A 17,319-nucleotide genomic window follows, 5' to 3' on the forward strand; every position below is an offset into this window, starting at 1 on the left:
AAAATTCAACTCTTTCCTTTTGTCTATTCAAAGACTCATACTTTAAACTAATGTGCTTTCAAATACAAAAATTTGTAAGAAAGTGGTTAATAATAAAATCTAATAAAAACATGTTTTTACTATAACACAATACTACCTTAACATAAACTTCATACTAAAGTAAACCTATTTGTCACTGTTAGTTGCTGTCTTCAGCATTACATTCACAAATGAATAATTAGGAACCTATGCGTTCCAACACAATATCCACTGGCCACATGTGGCTACTGAGCACCCAAAATGGGGCTTGACCAAATAGAGATGGGTTGCATGTGTAAAACACACACTGTATTCCAAAGACTTCATACAAAAAAAAAAAAAAGGTAAAATATGTACAACCATTACATATTATATTTTTATAAAAAAAGTGAAATGCTGCAATAATTTTATACTAATTACATGTAAAAATAATATTTTGAATCCTTAAATAAAATACTGTATATTATTAATTTTTTTAAATAGCCACTAGAAAATGTGAAATTGCACATGTGGCTCTCATTTGTGGCTGGCTTTGCATTTCTACTGGACAGTAGAATTAATGTCTAGAATTAATGTTCTAGACATTAATTTTGCTTTGTTTCTGTTTTGTGAGACGGAGTCTTGCTCTGTCGCCGAGGCTGGAGTGCAGTGGTGCGATCTCAGCTCACTGCAACCTCTGCCTCCTGGGTTCAAGCGATTCTCCTGCCTCAGCATTCCAAGTAGCTGGGATTACAGGATAGACATTAACTTTTTTTTTTTTTGAGATGGAGTCTTGCTCAGTCACCCAGGCCGGAGTGCGGTGGCACGATCTCCACTCACTGCAAGCTCCACCTCCCGGGTTCACCCCATTCTCCTGCTTCAGCCTCCTGAGTAGCTGGGACTACAGGCGCCCGCCACCATGCCTGGCTAATTTTTTGTATTTTTAGTAGAGACGGGGTTTCACCGAGTTAGCCAGGATGGTCTCGATCTCCTGACCTCGTGATCCGCCCGCCTCGGCCTCCCAAAGTGCTGGGATTACAGGTGTGAGCCACCGCACCCGGCCGACATTAACTTTTATAATACATTTGTCTTCCCACCTCAGTGCCCAAAAAGCTTTTGCTGAGATTAAAATATCTTGCCAGGCTATTTTCATTGTCATTTCTTGGGAGGAAATACTGTGTGTTCCCCTGAGTCCCCCACCCCATCCCACAAATACACATGTTCTCACAAATACATATTTATATATATGCTTTGTACACATTAAAACGATCCTCTGGATTCTTGCATATCTGGGTTTTCCTGGTGTTAATATTCTGTGCTACATTTCAAATTCATTCATTTTTATAACGTGTACTTTATCATAAAATTTTAAATTTTGAGTAGCTTCTTTTTGAAATAATTCTTTTTTGGATAGAAATGAGAAAAAGGATAGAGCACACAATATACCTCACTGCGCAATGCCGCTAACTAGCAGGATGTCTGTGAGTGTAAAGCCTTGGCTGAGTTACCAGACATTCTAACATTTCACATCGCTAGGTATCACGTCATGACAGAAAGAGTAAATGATCAATTGATTCAAAGAGGAAAAACATCTGACCTACACACACCTATTTTAATACTGTTTCTTTCAATCTGTGATGTTCCGTGTTTGTGAAATTCTGCAGTGCAGAGTAATAAAACAAGAAAAATGTTTAATTAAAAAAACTACAGCAACTGGCTGGCTATCATTATTCATTTTCACCCATGTCATGCTTGAGAAAGCTTTGCATATTTTAAAAAGCTATGGATCCACTAAAGCTGTCAAAATCCAATCTCTGTATACTTCCCACTTCTAGATTTGAGTAAATCAGCACTACATTTATAGGTTCATAAAGCTTTTTGACTCATCCCTATGACATGGTGGTTTTTCCCCTCAATTTGTTCTCATTACCAGCTGAAGTTAATGAGAAGGTGTTAAAGAATGATTTGCAATGGAATTATGTTTCTGCTTCAGAGTATCCACATAAGCTACCCTGACTTTCTTTTCTCTTGTAGAATGATGTGGTTTCTTAGGGCAAAGAATATACTCAAAAAAAGGAGGTTCCTCTCTTTGTCAGCATATATAATAAAACTAGTTGATCTCAAAAGGAAACACAAAAACTTCAGTATGCATCTTGAAAAGGATGATTGAAATCAAATATCCAATATCCTTGAGTGAATTACATTTATAAAAACAGAAACATTTTACACAGTCTTATAATAGACTACCAGTTTGAAAAATCACTTGTGCAGCATTTATTCTACTAGGAAAGGACTATTAGAAAAACAAACCTGAAACGTGTTTTTCTACATTTTAAGTTATAAAAAGCTAATTCTTAATTGGAAAACAAAGGAAAGGAATTCAAATTAAGACGGTTTCTGTATATGATTAGCTGCCTGCCATCTCAGAACACCAATTTGTACAGGTTTTAATTCACAGTTAGAATTCTGCCAAAAGGAAGGGGAATTTCAGATAAAGATAAAGCACCACTGAGTATGAGCATATTATATCTAAGTTATATATAGGCAGCGAGCCACAATGGCTCAGTCAAGTTTCTCTACTTACTTGGTGGATAAGGAACAGCAGCTCTTCCATCCTTCCCAAGAGGTCGGTCTTCTGTCCCAACTGTAGGAATTTTTGATGGGCGCAGAGCAGGTGATACAGCCTAGGAACAGATGATGTTATTAAAACAGAGTGATGTGTATATAAGTATGGCAGCACTCAAGTATTTCCTAATGTATGTCTATTGGCAGATGCCTCTTGGTAGAAGCGTTTACCAGCTGAACTTCTGGAAATACCAACAGATAGTGAAACAAAGGAGATGGTTACAAGCTTATCAAGTGTAAGAAACAGTGAGTTGAATGGATCTTGTGAGGGCAGATTGTGCCACCAAAGGAGAGCTTGCAGACCTTAAACAATTCTTCCCTCCCAGGTCAATTTTCACGGACACAGTGTTACATTAGGGTGGTGCCTCCAGTAGTAACTGACAATTGGTCTGGTTTCCCTTATACTTGGAAGCAGGCAGCTAAAAGGCATAATCTCAAGCCCTCCAAATCTTTTTTTTTTTTCATTTATCACAACAAACTATGTATCTTCTGTACCTAGTTACAAAAAATAACTATCAAAATATCAAAATTGATCTTCACAAAAAAAACCTTATTTTGTAAAATTATTAAAATATTCAGAAGAGGTTTTTCTCTATTATTCAAAAACAAACCAAGTGCATTATTGCGCAAGATTATCTTTAACATTAAATGAATTGGTGATGAATTAAAATAAAATATAAAATAAAGCAAAAATGATTTTTACAAATAGAAGGTCTTTTATTTATTTAAACTTATACAATGTCACAACATTGAAACGTAAAATTAAAATTAAATTCAAAGACACTTGAGATGACAACTCAGCCAATAGCCTCCCAACTCCATTTACGAGTAGTAAGATGGATTAGCAATATATTCTAAGGTAAACTGCTCATGTGATTAAATGCCTGATTAAAAATCAGAGTAAAGCAAAAACACTCAGAGAAATGAAAATTTGATTGAAAATGTCCAATTCTCTCCTTTGTATGTTAGTATTACTAAAAGTATATTCCCAACAGTTAAACATTTCCTCATTAAGCCTAATAGTAAATCATAATTTATACAAAGAATACGTTCAGTGGCCCAGAGCAGAAACAATTACCAGGACGGTGGCCATGAACAGATCAGGCAGGCCACTCCACAATGCTGGCTCTGTTCCATTTTTTCTCCTCCTTTGACTTGTACCTCCTTTTCTTTTCATATTTGATTCCCCTCACCACTGCCAAAGCACCTATCCTAACCCTCTGGATCTTTAAAACCAAACCCAGGCAGCACTTGGCCTCTGGTGGATAGTCAAATTCAATGCCTGGATCAGCAATGAAGAAATGAGTCATTTCTTCTACCAGAGTTTTTCACATTGTCATGTCCTTTTCCTTCATGTAGCCACTGTATAAATTCAGATTCTAGTGTTCTAATCCAACAAAAGTTACCAGATTAGAGGATTCCTGCTTTCTGTAGATCAGACCCCCCCGCCAAAAAAAAAAAAAATAGCCCTTCTGCCAGTTCAGTTCTATACTCAGTAGCCCTCAGAGGAACGCATATTGATGAAGTTTAAAATTCAAAACTTTCCTAGACCTATCAGTCTCTAACCATCATCAAAAAAACAGACCAATGGTCTGTTCCTTATTCCTGAAAGCTAATCTAGTTCATTTTTGTTGCTTAATCAAGGCTCATTCCACACTTAAACTAATGTCCCTCCCCCATTCCTCTCAATGACCCCAGTCTTTCCACATTTCAAGTACAACCCATTCTCCCAGGCCATTATGATCTCCTCATCCTCTAAGTACTTATAACAGTAATGGTGTATAATATCTGTTAGATACATTTTATTTTAAAGTTAGAATGGGCTTTAGAAATGTTTCCTACTTAACTTTCAAGCCTTAACTTAAACACTGTTCCCCATCACTTCGTACCTGAATGTCCAGCAACTTCAGATTCAGGTCTATTACTGTACTCACAGCAATAAGTATACTACAACTCTATGTGCCATTTCTCCTTACGTCTGTGAGTCTCTCAAGTATAAGGGTGGTAATTTAATCATCTTTATAACCTCAATTATTAGCCTTAGTACCACCACAAAGGATTTAACCATCAATTAACAAATGTATGTAAAATGGATGAATATGGAGGTAGATAAGTGAATAAATGAAAGAAAAATAAACTAATAAGCTGAGCTTTTTGAAAACAGAGCCTATCTTATTCATCTCTAGGTCTCCCAGAAAAAACAGACACTTGTATTTGCCCAAAGGTACAGAGTTGGTTAGGAGGACGAGAACACACATTTCCTGACTCTTATTTCAGCTGATCTCCAAAGGATTATAATAATTATTCTTCTCTGTCATTTTAATCATACGCTGCCTTGAATTATTTAACTTCTATGTATATAAATTCTATTCCCCTATAATGATGCCATGATCTGAAAAAGTATAAATCATATTTGCATATCTAACCTCTGACTTATTAGATGAAAAAAAGTTATATGGGCATTACTTTAAAAATCAAACCTAAGGGACAACATAATACATTTCTAGTGGTCCTGTGATATTTAGAAGAATTTATTAAAATAAATGTGAAAGATTTTAATATGTACAACTGGAATACACTAATGAAAAAGATCCTTCAATGAACAAAACTCTAGAGGTGGATAAACTACGCTAATAACCTTTACAATGTTTTCCAAGTATACAAACTTTTTTTTATACAGCGTGACTAGACTCCAGTATACAGACATTTAAAAAGAACATTCAGAACCCGAAATAAGAGCCCCCAAATTCAGGAGACCAAACTATAAGGAAATACTACAACACTGACATAAAGTCCTTTCACGTAGCAAAATTTTTGTGTATGTAGCTCTGGCAAACTCACCCCAAGTTCGTCGTCATCAGAATTATCAAAGATGTTGTCTAAGTCATGCAGGGAAGGTGCCAAATCTGTTACCTGCGTAAGGCTACTGGAGCCAGCTCTGCCAGCAGCATTATCCTGCCGGACATCTGTAGGAAAGGAGGCAAAAGACACAGAATAAACAACTCCACCAAGCGCAAAGGAGTGGGGAGAGGACACGGATCTCAATGAACATGACCTGCCTGTGAGTTTTTCCCTACGGTTTTAGTTAAATTTAGAGATAATTACTTCCAAATATGTTTATCAGTTTTGAAAGGAACTGAAAAACAAACTATGAAAAATATATTAAAGATGAGAAGAAATTCTTATTACAATAAGAATAAAATTTTACATTGAGAAGCATCTCCTTTGCATTTTATTTTAGCAACAATCCAAGTGAGGCAAATAATCATTGTACACACCTGTTTTAGTAGCAGAACTGAAAATAGACATGGCATTTTTCCCATCAGGCACCGGCGTGGAATGACCTGGTGTAGTGACATCCTTGGTACCAAATCCATCCTCTGACTGTATAATAAATTCAGCCAAACAAAACACATGAACACCAACCCAAAGTGTGAAATATGAGGGAGAACACAAAGAATTAGAGGGTAGAATGGAACTTGTTATGAGCACAAGTATGATAAACCATGGTCTATGCAACCAAAGGAAATAAAAGATAGGTCCTTTCTCTCGAATTTCAACAGAACCATGAGATCCCCACTTTCCCCTCAATCCTATGGAGTATTCTGAGTGAATCAGTGTTTTATGTCTAAGCAGTACTGGTGGCAGTTGATTACAGACCTGCCATGGTGTTAAAAGCTGCCTTTAACAACATTTTAGATGCTAAATTATAGATTCAGCTGTCTGGATCTAGGGAGATCAGTATAAAACAATCTAAAAAGCATTCCCCTGAACCATACTGGCCTCTTATAATTGTCTTACTTCCTTGATTCTCAAGAATACCTATTTCAATGGCCCAGTATTTTAGAATGTCTGAAAATTTAAAATTAAAGACAGCAGACACAACCAGTACTCATTTTTATGATGATGAAACCAGTAAAATTAATACTGATAGTCTATGGGTAGAGTTGATATTAATCCAGAGAATACATAGGTATAGCGCTTGGCACAGTAAGGATAAGAAGCGCTCGATAAACTGTATATACATACTGTTACCAACATTTTTTCCTTTACATTTTGGGTACTTTTGAATAATATTTTAAAAGAAATAGGGAGCATAGGCCAACAAGAATTAGCATATGAGAGGAAACATGCACTGTACAAGCTATAGTCTGGAAAATATGAGGCTTCATTTATGTTCGGCTGACTTTTAAACAAAGGTGAGCCATGACATAAAAAGGAACAATACGCTGTTCAATACAATAGTACCAAGAGCATGAATATGGGGACAGAGCAATCAGGCAAGACTATCTCAAACGTTCTGCCTCCAAAGTCTTCCCACACATGTTGTACTGACATAGATAGAAACCCACACCCTGCTGGACTCTCTCTCTGTTAAATGGTACCTTATTCTTTTTCAGGGAATCTTTCTCCGTCCCTTGTTTGCATTTCTTGTTGGCTGTAAAGATGTATTTTATGTCACCATCTTCGAAGGTATATGGGTCATTCACTTCTCCCAAACTGTCTCCAGGTTGTTGCGATAGAGGCAATGGGTCAAGGAAGTGGAGTGGCTGCATCTGGGGCTGTTTGTCTTGCCAGATTTTAAACCGTTTGTTAGGTTGTGCTAAGAGTCTAAAAGACAAAATGACAATTTAAACAAGATAAACAAGGTTAAATCAGTTTCTTTAAAAAAAAAAAAAAGCATTTATGACTTAAAGCATTTACAAAGCTTAAACTTTTTGTAAAAACAACTAAAAATTCACCGATATAGTTATTTGCTTTTACAGTTTATATTCATGATTAAATAAAAATTAGTATACTTTGTCAAGAATGTATGTTTTTGTCTCTGAGTCCATCGATTCCACTTAAGAGCACAGGTTCTCAGGACAGACTGCCTAAGTTCAAATTCCATGTGTATCATTTACTAACTGCATGGCCCTAGTTTCTCAGTTATAAAATTAATAGAATAATATGGTACAGTGAAGATTAAATGAGATAATCTATGTAAAGTTTTAGAATGGGTGGCTCAAAAGAGCTATAAATATTATACTAGATACATGACACATACACCTGAATGCAGGCAAAGCCTTCCTCAAAAATGTCAACATACAAAGAAGGCACTGATGGCAATATGGAAAGTCTCATAAAGCTATATTATTTAATTAACAAACAGTAGGGCAAAAATGTATTAATATATTCGGAGTGTACTAAAATGGCATAAAGAGTTCTTTATATGCCCATGTGTTAAATCACATGTGTGCTCATCCGTATGTAGGTCAAAGCATTTGACCATTAAACATTTTCCATATCCAGAGTCAAGAAGGACAAAGAAAAGCCTACTTCAATTTTGAACCTGAAAGTTTAGCAGGGAGAGACGGGGAGGGAGCCCCTGTCCTTCCAGAGGATGGGTGGGTGGTGCAGAGGGCTGTCTTACCTTTGCAATGCAGTGCTCTCTGAGTTTACCTCCATTTTGGCATCACATCTCTCACCCTGGAGCTCTGGAGGCCTGAACTCAGCATCATCACTGGGTGGGAGACGATAACTATGCCACCACTTTTCTGATGACTCTGGGTTCGAGGGCCTAATCCCACAATATAAGGCTGTCTCGCTGACCTCTGCCATGAGAGGCAGTCTTTGGCCTACGAGGACAGTTCTGTCATCCAGAGTAGACAACTGCTGGAGTTCTAGTCCATTTCCATAGAGGGCTGGATTCACAGGGACAGACGGTGGGTCCAAACTCTCTGTTTCCTGACCTCGTGGCTGAGGGCTGAGTGTTGGCGGCAGAGGGGATATAGGGGAATGAGGTGAATCCATAGGATTCAGATTCATTTGCTTGCTTGTATTTCTGGAAGGCACGGCCATTTGCTTATCATACTTCCTACTGCTAGACACCTCTAAGGAGGAGTCAATCCCTGCCAACCCTAGTTTCTGTCCTGGCGCATCTTGCTCCATGCATAACTCTTCGGCCACGGAGGGCCTATGGTGAAACGGGATTAAGGGTCTCTTCTGCAGCTTGTCTCCTTTTTCCTGTCTTTCTGTTGTTTTGTGCTTAGAAGAAGCAGGAGGTGGTAAAGATGAAGATGATGATGGTCCTGCACTGAACCCTGGCTGAGACATTGTGGGAGGTCGATTGGGTCCTACTGCACAACGTTTTAAAAGCTTATGCCTAAAATGAGAGTAAATAATTACATCATTATAACATTAAGAAAAGAGATTCTCTGACAAAATTTTGCCTTTTAAAGCATACATTAGATGTACTAATACATATAAAAGGGCTCTAGTTTTTATTATGTAACTAAAAAACAATACACCGCAATGAAAAATGAAGAATCAATCACATACAAGTTAAGCACATAAGAAACGGGCATAACAAAAGATGTAAAGTACATTGTTAACCCCTACAAATCACTGATTCAAAAAAACCCCAAATCTTTAGATTTGGTGAGGGCCTCAGATAACCTATTCATACCGTATCTTAAAACCATGAGAGTGGAGTCATGAGATTCTCTGCCAAGAAAAAACAAAGTTTCCAATTTCTATTTTATAACACTCTACTAACTGTAATATAGAATGGCTTATAATGGCTTGTAGTGCTGTAAATTGGGAATAAAATAACTATGCAACTAGTCTGCCTCAAAGTGTAGAACTAAAACAGTAAGTTCCAATCCTAAGAACATTTAATAGGATAAATATACTAGAAACTTTATGTGCCACTATATCTAGGCAAGAAGGGATAAAAGACAACTTTGGATCTTACAGACACATGTTAAAATGACAGAACTTAATACCACACATACACAAATGCACCTGAACCATCTAAGCAGAAAAACCAAGTCGGCTCACATCCTAACACACTTCTTGGCAAGCATGGGTGTGAAAAATGGCTCCGTAAGAGCCCACTAGATGATGCCAAGGTTTAATCTGTACAACAAAGTTATACTGCAGGTCAGCCAGCACCTCCCAATATATAAATCATTCCCGGGGAAAAATGTGAGCTCTCCTGCCGGTGTAGTAGTAACTCTCTGAGGCCACTAGGGTGGCATTAAATTACTGCCGCATTGCACTAAATGATGCCCTAGTGAGCAGTAAAACGGATTTGTGGGGCATAATGGGATGGTTTAGTGGGACAGCAGGATGGCTGCCCTGCTCCATAAGGCCATTAAATAGTGGAAGGAGTGGTCTGTACCATAATGGGTTCAGTAATCCTGCAGCAGATAATCTGAAAATACTCTTCCCAAAGTCTTTGCTACTCAAAGAAATAAAAAAAAACACTCCTGAACTTCTTGTCTTTAAGCCCAACGAGCACGGTATCACAGTAACATGTGAATGTCTCCTCAGAAAATATCTCAATATCTTATGAAGGTACTTATTTTAAAACCTAAAATTTTAGTCTTTTAGACTTTTTTTCTCAGAGAGCATTTACCCATACTAGTTCTTTGAGAGACACTTTACGATACCCTCTTCAAAGTAAAGATGTTTTGCAAAGTGGATAACCTAATCATAAAGTTAGTTTCTTCAACTGTATTTAATGATTCAGCTACATTGCAAAAAGGTTAGAATGAGGAATGCACAGTAGGTAGGAGCGAATCGCAGCGCATCTCAGCAGGAAAGGAACCTACCACAGACAGTGGGGAAATCAGAGGAAGGCCGCACACTATACGCGTGACTGGTGGTAAGAAGAAACCTGAGGCAGGGCCCAAACATGCAGAAATAGATCATGACTAAAAGAACAAGGAAAGGAGGACTACAATAGACATTTCAAAGGAAGTCAGTGTGAAATCCAGTGACAAATTAAATCTAAAAAGTCTGTACGCTGAGAAGAGAAAATTGTGATAAAAATGACCACAATAGGGTTCCAAGTTTGTGGGGAAGCATATATGGCAAAAATTAAGGATTTTTCTTTTTTTTTTTTTTTTTGAGACGGAGTCTTGCTCTGTTGCCCAGGCTGGAGTAGAGTGGCACGATCTCGGCTCACTACCACCTCCGCCTCCCGGGTTCAAGCAATTCTCCTGCCTCAGCCTCGTGAGCAACTGGGGTTACAGGCACGTGCCACCATGGCTGGCTAATTTTTGTATTTTTTAAGCAGAAATGGGGTTTCACCATGTTGAGCAGGCTGGTCTCAAACTCTTGATCTTGTGATCCGCCTGCCTTGGCCTTCCAAAGTGCTGGGATTACAGGTGCGAACCACTGCACCCAGCCTAAGCATTTTTCTTAAAGGCATCCCCCAAAATACAAGACTCTCTGAAAGTCAGGTTGGTACAGAAGTTGGAAAGTCAAAGGAATGGTGCCTTGGTATGCATATGGTTATAAAAAAAAAGACCTGAAGATATGTGCATTTGGCAAAGAAATACAGCAATAATTCCAGAAAACAAAAAGGAAAACATTATTTGTTTATTTACACTTAATGTGTTACAAAAATAATTCCAGTTAGCTAATAAAAACGTGTAAAAATCAGTAAATAGTTTATTTTTTTAAGTGAAAAAATCTGGGCTAAGGTAAGCACAGGGAAAATAAGATGAAAGAAAAGTTAAATACACTACAATTTATATCCTATGTATGTGGTAAAGCTGGGCCTTAACTTGGCTGTGAACTGTCCATAAATCAAAGTTACTGGGAAAATACTTTTTGTCACACAATTCACAACAGCCTAGAGACAAGAGTAAAGTAGTATTCAGCTGTAGCATACCACACCTACTAACACCAGAGAGAGGCTCTCACATGCTCAGAGAGGGAACCCTTAGTGAGCAAACAACTTCTTCAAAAACATCCTCCCTGAAAAATCAATAATGAGATTCATTAGGCTTATCTTTACATCTCTCAACAAGAGGCTGCCAAGGCAGAGCTTGATAAAAGAATCACCTCAAGAGGCAGCGGAGAAGAGGAAAAGGTGTCAAAGCTGTTCCCTAAGTGTACACACGCAGCAGTTTGCATATATGCAGGGGGCATATGGACCACCTCCTCAGCGTGAAGCCAAGTCACTCATGCTACATTAAGAAGCCCTGATCTCACTAGAGACATGAATGGCCATCTTCTAAATATGCTTATCTCACCTGAACTTTTTATCCACATTGAACAGTATCAAATTTGAAAGTGTGTATTTCAGAGGCAAGGCTACTCAAAATAGCCCAGTCTAGGTGAAAAATCACTACCACTGCTTCTAACTGTCAAATGAGCTGGGGGACAAGACTTAAACGCCCACTTAAAGAATTTAAGAACCCTAATGAAAATCCGTAACGATAACATTCTTTACTACAACAAAGAGTGGCAAGTCAATGGAATATCCAAGAAGAATATAAAAATTTTCTACAAAAAAGCAATCTGAGGCCATATCCAAAGAACTAAATGAATAAGCAACTAAGATACCATGACTGCAACAATTTTAGCTTTTAGCAGTTGTGACCAAATACCTGTCTCAATCAAAAAACACCACTGCTAGCAACAAAACAAATTATCTACAGAAAGTCTCTTTAATCCAAATTCTATTGACTCAAGTCAATCTGTTTTTAATGTGTATCTCTACTTTAAAATTAAGAGTAGTTAAATAGTCATTTAAAGGGCTAAGAATTGTCTTGTCAAACTGATGCCTTTAGTTTTGAAGCTGCTAACCAGAAAAAAAGTTGTGGGAGCAATTTGTTAACAGGGCCGACTGTCTAACAAACTCTGAGTCCTGACGATAAAACTGTATCATCTGCATATAAGAAAAAAACTCTTTTTCTTCTGTACTGGAGGAGAATGGAGAATCAGGAAGAACTGATCTGTGAGACCAGGAGAGGAATCAACAAGATGCGCCATCATTCGATCTTACTACTATTTTGCTTTTTTTATTACCTACCTGGAACAAGAACAGCTGACTCTTTGGGTTGGATCCACAAAATCCCAAGTAGCAGGATTGCTAGCAGGCTCTTCTTCAAGAGTTGGAGTTGACATTTGGCTCCTCCTAAAAGGGTTAAAAATGTGACTTATGTGTGAACATAATACCCATACTCCTGGGGAGAAAAATGTTCAGGAGTTGAATACATTTCACTCACACAGTAATGGTATCCTGTTCAAAATGTTTCTATTTGGCTGGGCGCATGTGGTTCATACCTGTAATCCCAGCATTTTGGGAGGCTAAGGTGGGCAGATCGCTTGAGTCCAGGAGTTTGAGACCATCCTGGGCAACATGGCGAAACCCCATACATACAAAAAAATACAAAAATTAGCCAGGCACAGTGGTGTTTGCCTGTAGTCCCAGATACTTGGGAGGCTGAGGTGACTGCTTATCTGTAGCATATAAATTCTGAGTTAGGAATGATGGTGATGCTGAACAACTACAGATTATCCACATGGGTGGCTGAGATAGACTACCTTTGCTTACCGATGGTTCAATGTACACAAACTTTGTTCCATGCACAAAATTGTTTTAAGACATTGTATAAAATTAACCTTTAGGCTATGTGCACATGAAACATAAAAAAACTTTGTGCTTAGACTTAAGACTCATCCCCAAGATATCTCACTAAGTATATGCAAATATTCCAAAATCTAAAAATCTGAACAAACACTTCTGGTCCCACGAACTTTGGATAAGATACTCATCCTGTAAAATATTTACTAGCATTTAAGAGCAACACTCCTAATGTGAAATAAAAAAACAGAAGTATCTCCTACATATCACTGATAATTGGTAGCAAAAAGCAGATACCTTTATTATACAATGAATTAACAATAAGGGGCAATATTTTTGGATTGTTGATTTTGCTACAGCAGATACTGCAAAGTGTTTCAACAGAGGCTCTATAGGGCGTTCTCCCACTCTCTGCCCTCCACTGCCCTCCTGGTTGTCTCGTCTCCCTGTTCTGTGCTGCTGAGAGAGTGACTATGATCTGTTAAGAGTCGTGGAGGTGTAAAGTTGATGGTGATTAAAAATCAAAGATGATAAATGAAAGGAAAAGAAAAAGCAAATGTTTACTTGGAAATAATCTAGGCATTGCAGATGGAAGTAAAAATATCTGTACCAATTATTCTAAAGGAAAGGATCATTTTAAAGTGACTAGAGATAGCTTTTTAATTCTAGAACGTGACATGATTTTCCACTACAATTATTTTACAGCTATCTACTACATCTTCAATGGCCTATTCTAGAATCAATTTATTGGCCAATAAATATTTAGTATGAACTTCCTAAAAGCTGGGTAAAAAAGGACAGGTTTTAAATATGTATCAAAACTTGGAATAGTAGTCACTTAAGAAACATTTCATTGGCTTCTACATGAAGGAAATTATTGGAAGTTACTGACACGCATGTCCATATTCATTCTGTTTCAGAGAATCAAGACTCATTTGTCTACTTTCATTAGTCAAGAAAGTAGACATCTACTCATATTAAAACAGATATAAAACTGTGCTGATTATGTTTACATAAATCTTGATAAACGGAATAGCACTTATTGACTACTGTTTGTCATTATCGTTTAGGCAATAAAATAATCATCAGCAGTCTTCTCTAAAAAATCAATTCTCCCCTTTTTCCAAAAGTATGTTAAAGAAGAAAGGCAGGGAGATTGGAAAGGAAGGAAAGTTAGGTGGGGGAAGAAAAGAACATAATTTTCTCAAATCAACAAACAGGAGCACGGCAGATAATAAACACCCCTCCAACTGTCATCAGTCTAGTTCAAAATGTATTTATTGTTAATTACAACTAAGGCCAGTACACAATAGTAAATCAGCAAGGAAGGTTCTTTCCCTTCATAATAGGGAAGCACTCATACACTGATATACAAGGAAAAACCAAACCCACTGGTTACTGTCCTGACACCCACAGTAAATCTCTGTGCCAGCTGTGCTACAAAATGTCAGGTCAACACCATGCCAATCTGTACAGTATCAGGAACTTCGAAAACTTCCTCAATAATGAAATCAAGTACAGTAAATGTCTTGATTTTAACATCTTTATTTCAAATTTTGTTCTATTAAATTCAAAAAGATGCAATACTAATCTGGTGACTTCTCAAATCTGGTCACACAATAGTGCAATGTGATTGACATTTTTCAGGTAGCAATCAAGGAGATGGTTACTAAACTATGATCTAGACATAATCGAGAAAACATACTTGGACTGGGTTCTGTTGAGGATGCATTCCTTCCAGACTCGATGGACCATATGATTGTGGAGTTTTGGAGGAATCTTCCCCGATCTCTTTGGACTGTGCATAGTTATCATCCCCCCATCTTGGGAAACTAGGTGACTGGCAGCACTCTGCATACCTCCACTCTCACCTGAAAAAAAAAAGGCAATTTGGAACGTTAAGATTTTCTGAAAAGGTTTCCTACTTCATAGACTACTATCCTATTTAACATAAATATGCATTTTAATTGTTGAAAGTCACATACATGTCGCTTTTCCCCTATTCCCTGGCAATAACACTATCTGTAATTATGAGTAAAATTTGTGTCAGAATGGATTTTTTCCCTGAAACTTTGACCATATGATTCTTTGTTCTCTCCCTAAATCATCTAATCAGATGAACACTCACACACCCATAAGGGCACACACATAGAGAGGCACTCCTACTCCACATGTATTGGATACAACTCAGAAGGAAGGGTTCATACATCACAATATTAAAGATGTAAACTTCCACTGACTGTTTTAGATTTTTAAATCTTAACACAGTCAGTGAGTTTCGAGGCAAAAGGAAACAGTAGAGGGAGCTTTATACTCATGTAGCTAAATGGCTGTGGATCAGCAGCACACAGTGCGCTGGATAGGAAAAAGAAAAGTAATGGCACAAAGCTTTTAACAAGGTCAAATTTCAAATCTGTGTGTGGTACTGTTTGTCCTTATGCCTGACACCATGTATTTAAAACTTAGTACTAAAACACTGAGAGAGGTTGTCTTGACATTTTATGTCAAATTCATTGGTTTCTCTCTAGTAACTCCACTTAGTTTTTCCAAATACAGTGGTTATGAATAATAATCTATTTCTTTCAATTATGTTCATTATGATTGTTGACGATACTGGTTGTTGTTTACATTTTGAGTATTTTACTACTTCTATCTTATATAGGACAAATACTAAAGTCAATTTCCAGTATTAAATTCTGACTGAATCACTTTTATCTATTTGACTTAGTAAGTATATTATGGATTTTCTTCTCAATAGAACTATGATGCAAAACATCTTAACGAAAGTCAAGATGAAAAAGAAAGAAGCAACCTTATAACAGAAACTAAGTATTCTTATTATCAATGAAAGATGATGATAATATGAGCTAAATGATCAGGCTTACGTCTATTAAAAAAAAAAAAAGACCCAAATGCTTATATTCTAAGGAAATGAAGCACTCGTTTCCGATAAAAGTATTACCATATTACAAATGAGATAAGAAATTTGAACTTTCTTTGCTACCTTTTATTTTAAAAGTTCCCAACTTGGTTCATGATGCAAAAGAATTTCAATTTTACAATTGCTTTCCAAACACCAATTATAAAACTAGGCAAACTGAAGAAACAAACAGAAGTAGATAACACAGACCTTCTCTCGGAAACATCCTACAATACAGCTAAAGAGATCATATGCCCATGGTATCATAAAGAAACAATTTATGACCAAGAAAAGAAACAGTAGGGAGAAACAAGCCACACAGACTCTTCTGACTAAAGCTAGGCTGAAGCTTTTCAGTAGCACTTAAATGACTGAACTAAAATCTGAGTGGTATCTTAGATGGAATTAAATAAGACTTGTTACTCCAAGCTGTTAAAATGCATGTTGAATGTTGTTACTTGCAATTGCCTCTACATATCAAAGAGGCAAGTGGATATACCAATCCAGATAAGGTATGAGTAACATCACTAATACCATTTGGCCCTACTAAGCCCTCTGCTAATCCAGGAGAACCTTGGCGTTTTTTTATAGGACAAAGTAGCCCATTCTGTCCTATATCTAGAAAAACATGGCATTCAACTACAGAATGTCAAGGCTGACCAGGATACTCTCCAATACAGCATTAAGACTCCTAACCTGTAATTCAACACCCTATGATATGAAAATTTAGGCAAATTCATTTTACTGCAACGATATTGGCAGCTTTTGTTCAGTTTCGTGTGTTTATTTTAAGGAATAAGGCGACGACATCAGGGGATTTATTTATCCAAGGCCTAACACAATAGCATACAGAGTTAGGGGGGAAGGAATTTGAAGATCCATAGTTAATTATTCCACATTGAAATTCCCCATCAACAAAACCTCTTGTTTCTGAATTATGACTATTAAGACTTCTGAACCGACCAGAGGTCAAGCATCATGCACACAGCAGACCTTCAATTTTAAGTTGAATACAAATTTCACTAAGTACAAGGCAAAACAAAAACAGACAAACAAAAGTGGATAACTTAATAATGTAGTACAATTGTTAAAAATCCAAATTGTGATGTGACATTAAAAACTTTTCAAAATACTGATAATTCTAATTTTTATATATATGATGATTACTACAAAAGACTGTGAAAGTTCTTTTTTAGTTGAATACAGTTGATTGATGACAAATCCTTTCAAGGAATCATCCAGATTCTCTGCTCTACTAAATGAAAGCTGGAAGTACTTTTTTATTTTTATGAGACAGGGTCCAGCTCTGTCGCCCATGCTGGAGTGCACTGATGCTATCTTGGCTCACGAAAACCACCTCCTGGGCTCAAGCCATCCTCCCACCTCAGCCTCCCAAGTAGCTGGAATTACA

The 17,319-nt window shown here is 37.2% G+C and overlaps 1 protein-coding gene across 1 annotated transcript in view; it reads right to left on the bottom strand.

The window, feature by feature from the left end:
• The window catches only part of MED13L (mediator complex subunit 13 like), a 314,129-nt gene that overhangs the window by 43,539 nt on the left and 253,271 nt on the right, over window positions 1-17,319 (bottom strand). Inside the window, exons 8-14 of the mRNA XM_025401481.1 lie at window positions 14,694-14,859; window positions 12,434-12,538; window positions 8,036-8,767; window positions 7,008-7,233; window positions 5,901-6,006; window positions 5,464-5,588; window positions 2,582-2,681 (exon numbers count right to left, since the gene is read on the bottom strand). Coding sequence (XP_025257266.1) covers window positions 2,582-2,681; window positions 5,464-5,588; window positions 5,901-6,006; window positions 7,008-7,233; window positions 8,036-8,767; window positions 12,434-12,538; window positions 14,694-14,859 — 1,560 coding nt within the window. The remainder of the gene's footprint in view (window positions 1-2,581; window positions 2,682-5,463; window positions 5,589-5,900; window positions 6,007-7,007; window positions 7,234-8,035; window positions 8,768-12,433; window positions 12,539-14,693; window positions 14,860-17,319) is intronic.

The sequence above is a fragment of the Theropithecus gelada genome, chromosome 11 (genome assembly GCF_003255815.1).
Source record: "Theropithecus gelada isolate Dixy chromosome 11, Tgel_1.0, whole genome shotgun sequence".
In the NCBI taxonomy this organism is placed as follows: Eukaryota; Metazoa; Chordata; class Mammalia; order Primates; family Cercopithecidae; genus Theropithecus; species Theropithecus gelada.